The following is a 6,000-nucleotide window of genomic DNA, read 5'->3' as shown; positions in this document are numbered from 1 at the left end:
TTTTTTTAAAAAAAATATTATAAGTTAACAACTATATACAAAACATATCACAACAATAAAGCAAAGTAAAACAATTCATCTCACAATTTTGAATAGTGTTGTGGGTCTACTTTTTGGGTTCTGTTCAAACCTACTTTCAATATGATATTTTCTGCATCCTTCCCGCAACACTTTGCCAATTGGGAACCATTCAGTTTCTCCATATTCTGTTCCGACAGCTGCCTCTTCTCCTAAGTACAGATTTCTCATCAGGACTATCAAATGTAATAGCACTCTGATTTCTTTAAGAGCAATCCATATCTTATTGTGATCTATGCATTCAAAGGCTTAGCTATATTCTATAGCACATGCTGATTTTCTTCTGGAATTCTTTGGTGCACTCCATTGGCTGATGTTTGGCTAAGCAACATTAAAATGTGGTCAAGATGACAAAAGTGATTAATGAGGAACAACATATCAGACAGGAGAGCCTATGGCAGTTTGTTTTTGCCAGAAGGAAGGGCAATATTCCTCCCGCTCCTCACTTTCCCCCCTTGCTGAGTTAATTGAGGAGCTTATCCCATGAACAAATAAACCGGCTTACCTCTTCCGGCTTGAATTCAGGATTTGGGATGCCATACCTCAATGGCTGCATATCTAGCTGGGATGCTGCCGCCTAGATGCATCCTGGGTCGAAGCCTTGCTCAGCTGGCCAATTTTTGAAGTCAGAAGCTCCCCAACTTCAGGACTTCAGGACAGCATGTCCTGATGCATAATGTGTCTTTAGGACCAATGGGACACATTGCACATTGGGACACATTGTACAACATCACAAGGCGGCAATTTAGGTATGATGGAAGAGGTAAACAGTCTTATGTGAGTGAAAACTACTTTTGCACTTCAGTTTACACGAATCGAATCACCTGGAATACTGCGTCCAATTCTGGGCACCACAATTCAAAAAGGACATAGAGAAACTGGAGCATGTCCAAAGGAGGGTGACTAAAATGGTGAAAGGTCTGGAAACCATGTCCTATGAGGAACGACTTAAGGAGCTGGGGATGTTTAGCCTGGAGAAGAGAAGGTTAAGAGGTGATATTATAGCCCTGTTTAAGTATTTGAAGGGATGTCATACTGAGGAGGGAGCTGACTTGTTTTCAATTGCTCCAGAGACTAGGACCCGGAACAATGGATGCAAGCTCCAGGAAAAGAGATTCCACCTCAACATTAGGAAGAATTTCATGACAGTTAGGGCTGTTCGACAGTGGAACACACTCCTTCCTCGGAGTGTAGTGGAGTCTCCTTCCTTGGAGGTCTTTAAGCAGAGGCTGGATGGCCATGTATTGGGGATGCTTTGATTGAGAGTTCCTGCATGGCAGAATGGGGTTGGACTGGATGGCCCTTGTGGTCTTTTTCAACTCTACGATTCTATGATTCTATGAATGAAGCTGATCACAAAGGAGGAAAATGGTAAGTGAGAGAAACTAGGACATATTAAAAGCATCTGAAAAAGCAGGATGACAGAGGATTAATCAGGACAGTTAGAGTGTATCTTTTTCAATCCGCCAAGCTGCGAAAATATTATATTTTGCTTATTCTCATCTCACCTGTTCCAATGCGGTAGCCCCATTGACAGCCATGCACACACACAGACATACACACTAAAAGACTGAGAGAGGAAGAGAAAAGGGTGTGTAAGGACAAAGTGAGCTGTGTCTTATAGGATTGTCATAAAGATTACTGAGATGCGTGAAGACCTTTGTCACCTTAAATCAGGCTGTATATCTGCCGTTCTTAGCATTTAACCGTTAGAAACAACTCTGGAGGTAGTTCAGTATCTTTACCCTTAGGGATGACAGAAGAGTGCCTTGCAATCTTTTGAGAAATGTATTAGAAAGTAATTACCACTGCAACAATTATAAATCCCATATAAGCTTCCTAACATTAGAGGACTGTGTGCAGATGCTCAGTTTTCTGCATGTGACTTCAAGTTGCCTGTCACCTTATGGCAACTGTTTTTTCCTTACTCAAGGAATACTCAAAGGTGGTTTTACCAGTTCATTCCTCTGAAATATAGTCTACAGCACCTGGAACTTGCTGGTGGTCACCCAGCCAAGTACTAACCAGGGCTGACCCTTCCTTCTTGGTTTCCAAGATCAGACAGGATCTGTTGCTTTTAAGATACTAATGCTATTTAATTCACTTATATCCTTCCTTTTCCTTTGTTTGTGGGAGAGGGTAAAAGCATATTACAAATTATGGCTCATATAATTTGTACTATGTACTGTGTGTAAATAATAAAGTTTAAAAGTTAAAATTATATATATATATATATATATATATATATACTGCAATGTGGAAATATTTGGAAACACCTCCTCCTGGGCAGAAGTCTGAAATGTAGGGCGCCTCCTGGAAAAGTAGGACACCTGGGTCCTGTTCTGGGAGGCCTATACATTAAACAATATAAATAAAAGTCAATAAATAAACACTTCCCACCAACCACCACTAGGGGAGCTAGTGCGCTAGGAGCAGGGAGTAGCGAAAAGAGGCGGAGCGGCACTGAATGTAAATAGAGGGCGGTTGCTGGGCAGAAGAGTGGCGCGCATGCTCTGTAGGTTAAAGCCGCCCTTGCTGAGCTCGCCGCCTCCCGGCCTCCCACCGCGCGTGCTCACTGCAGGGGCGAGGCGGTGGGCGGGGCTTCGCTCTAGTCCTGGGCTGCTGCTCCAGTCCAGTCCCTTCTTCATTCAGCGTCAGTCAGTCGGTGGGGAAGGAGGGGTGGGTTAGGTGTTCCTCTCCTTCTCTTCTCCCCGGTTTCTCTCGGCCATGGAGGCGCAGAAAGTAAGTGGAGGGTGTGGAAGAGGGAGACCCCTTTCCTTCTTTTCTAGAGGGGCGGGTGGGGGGTCTACCTTCCCCTTGCAAAGGTCCCCTCCTCCTTTGCAAAGGAGCAGAAAATGGAGGGCTGGGGGGAATAGAACGCTCACAGGGTGCGTCCGCACTGCAGAAATAACCCGCTTTTGGCACCAATGCTGCCCTGGGATGCTGGGGGTGGGCGCTTGTTTGGGATGGCACCTGACAGAGAAGGCTGAATATGGCCCCAAAACACACTGCAGTCATAACAAGAATAGTAATAGTGATAGTAGTACTAATAGTAGTAATAATAATAATAATGTTAATATTAGTAATATAATAGTAGTAGTAATAATAATATTACTAATATTAATACGGGTGATATAACAATATTAATATTAATACTGTTAACATTAGTAATATAATGATATTAATATTAATGTTAATATTAGTAATATAACAATAATAGTAATACTGCTAATAATATTGTTAATATAACGATATTAATATTAATAATGTCAATATTAGTAATGTAATAATATTAATATTGATATTAATATTATTAATACAATAATAATTAGTAGTATAATAATGACAGTTGATAGTAATAATAATTGTAATAATCAAGTTTGACACTGCTATAAATAGTAATAATCCAGTGTTGTGGGGTTCTGGGATTTGTAGTTTGCTGTGGCTCCAGAGCTCAGTGACAGAGAAGGCTAAACGTCTCACAGAACTAACAGTTCCCAGGATCCCATAGCATTGAGCCAGGGCAGTTAAAGTGGTGTCAAACTGGGTTATTTCTGCAATGCAAATGCAGCCAGAGAAGGCTAAAAGTGTCACATAACTACAGTTCCCATGGCAGTTAAAGTGGTGTCAGACTGGGTTATTTCTGCAGCGCGGATGCAGAATATATATACAGTACTGTATATGCACTGTATATAGTTTATTTGCAGCTCTGTTACATACACTATATTTTATCAACCTTGTATTGTTTCTATTATATATATATATATATATATATATATATATATATATATTCCTGTCCTCACTGCAAGGAGGAGGGACCAGGATGGATCCTTTTAAAGTTTTTCCCCCCAAGGAGGAACAGCAGCAGACAAGACTCACACCCAGGACTCAGAGTGCTTTTGTTTTTCAGGCTGCATCCACACAGCAGAAATAATCCAAGTCGACACCACTTTAACTGCCCTGGTTCAGTGCTAGGGTATCCTGGGAATTGTAGTTCATCATGGCACCAGAGCTCTCTGACAGAAGAGGCTAAATGTCTCACAAAACTACAGTTCCCAGGATCCTCTAGCATTGAGCCAGGGTCTCAAACTGGATTATTTCCACAGTGCAAATGCAGCCAAGGCCCACCTGCTGGAAACCGAATCTAGGATTTTTGCATGCAAAAGATGTAATAATAATAATAATAATAATAATAATAATAATAATTAGTTGTTTCGTGTTTTGTGGCTGCACCAGAGTCCTCAGTCAAAGCAATGTCAAACTGCATTATTTCTATAGGCAGTGATTCCCAAAACTTTGGCCAGCCTGGTATTTTGGACTCCCAGAAGCCTCAGCCCTCTTGGCCAGTGGTCTGGGATTCTGGGAGCCATAGTCCAAAACATTTGGGAATCACTGCATAGCGCATATGCATCCTCAAAGGGGGAAAGGACAGCAGTGGGCTTCTTATCTTGCTCAAAATGGATGACATTTTGAATTCCTCCTGGACAGAAGGTTGAAATGTAGGACATACCCTGAAAAAAGGAGGACATCTGGTCACCTTGTGAGGGGAGTCCACTTCTGGCTGGGTGAGAAATGACAGGGAAGGAGAGAAAGGTCCTCCTGGGAACGGTTTTTCTCTCTCCCTAGTTTGGGGCATGAGAGCATTGCACTGTGGGCCACATTCCTGTGCATTATATAGCAGTTTGTTATGGGAACACTGGCCTAACAGCAGCAGCAGCAGCAATAGTTGCAATGCTTTTCCTAGGAAGCATTGGAAGTACATGGTTGCCTTTTAAGCGCTGGGGAGGCTGAATGGTGGTGTCTTTGTGTGTGTGTGTGTGTGTGTGTGTGTGGAGGGGGAGTCATGTTTGGTGTTTCCATAGCTATAGCCAAAGCTGACTTCAAGTGTGAAAAACAAATGTTTTTTGTTTTGTTTTGTTTTTAAATTGTCAACTTGGATATTCCCATCCTGCAGGGCCAGTGTGATGTAGCGGTTTGAGCGTTGGACTATGACTCTGGAGTTGTTGTTGTTGGTCCAAAAGACACTGCAGAAGTGATCCAGTTTGAGGCAGCTTTAACCACCCTGGCTCGGTGCTAGGGCATCCTGGGAATTGTAGTTTATCGTGGCACCAGAGCTCTGACAGAGGAGGCTCAATGTCTCACAAGACAACAATTCCCAGGATTCCCTAGCACTGAGCCATGGTGGTTAAAGCAGTCTCAAACTGGATCATTTATGCAGTACGTTTTGGACCTTTGTTGCTGTGTGCCTTCAAGTCGTTGCCAATTTATGACAATCCAATAAATTTGGGGGGGGGGTCTTCAGAGGGGGTTTGCCATTGCCCTCCTCTGAAGTTGAGAGAGTGTGACTTGTCCAGGGCCACCCAGTGGGTTTACATGGCTGAGTTCAAATTCAAATCCTGGCCTCCAGAGTCACAGTCCAGGACTCAAATCCTCTCTTCAGTATAAAAACCCACTGAGTCACTCTGGGTAAGTCACACTTGTCACAATGGCAGTGGCAGACTCCCTCTGAAGAAACTTGCCAAGAAAACCCTGTGATAGCTTTCCCTTGGGGACACCATAAGTTAAAAAAATAACCTGGAGGCACACAGCAACAACAACAACAACAACAACAACAACAAACAGAGGCATTTCTGCAATCCTCCTCCTCCCACTTCTTTTGTCAAGTCACTTTGTGGCATTTCATAGTAGCCCCAGTAAAGGTATCATGCTGTTTCCACTTTTGTTTGCTGTTGAATTGTACCACCTGGGTCCAAAACACACTGCAGAAATAATCCAGTTTGAGACCACTTTAACTGGCCTGGCTGAATACTAGAGAATTCTGGAGACATTTAGCCTTCTCTGTCAGAGAACTCTGGTGCCAGAATAAACCATAATTCCCAGGATTCCCTAGCACTGAGCCAGGGCAGTTGAAGCAGTCTCAAA

At 42.8% G+C, this 6,000-nt stretch overlaps 1 protein-coding gene across 3 annotated transcripts in view; it reads left to right on the top strand.

The window, feature by feature from the left end:
- The first annotated feature begins 2,685 nt into the window (after nt 1-2,685).
- The window catches only part of FSD1L (fibronectin type III and SPRY domain containing 1 like), a 41,287-nt gene continuing 37,972 nt past the window's right edge, over nt 2,686-6,000 (top strand). For all 3 annotated transcript variants that reach the window (XM_042453312.1, XM_042453311.1, XM_042453310.1), the window contains exon 1: nt 2,686-2,820. In XM_042453312.1, coding sequence (XP_042309246.1) covers nt 2,806-2,820 — 15 coding nt within the window. In that variant the 5' untranslated portion in view covers nt 2,686-2,805. The remainder of the gene's footprint in view (nt 2,821-6,000) is intronic.

The sequence above is a fragment of the Sceloporus undulatus genome, chromosome 2 (assembly GCF_019175285.1).
Source record: "Sceloporus undulatus isolate JIND9_A2432 ecotype Alabama chromosome 2, SceUnd_v1.1, whole genome shotgun sequence".
Lineage (NCBI taxonomy): Eukaryota > Metazoa > Chordata > Lepidosauria > Squamata > Phrynosomatidae > Sceloporus > Sceloporus undulatus.
This window is presented reverse-complemented; position numbering and strand designations above follow the sequence as displayed.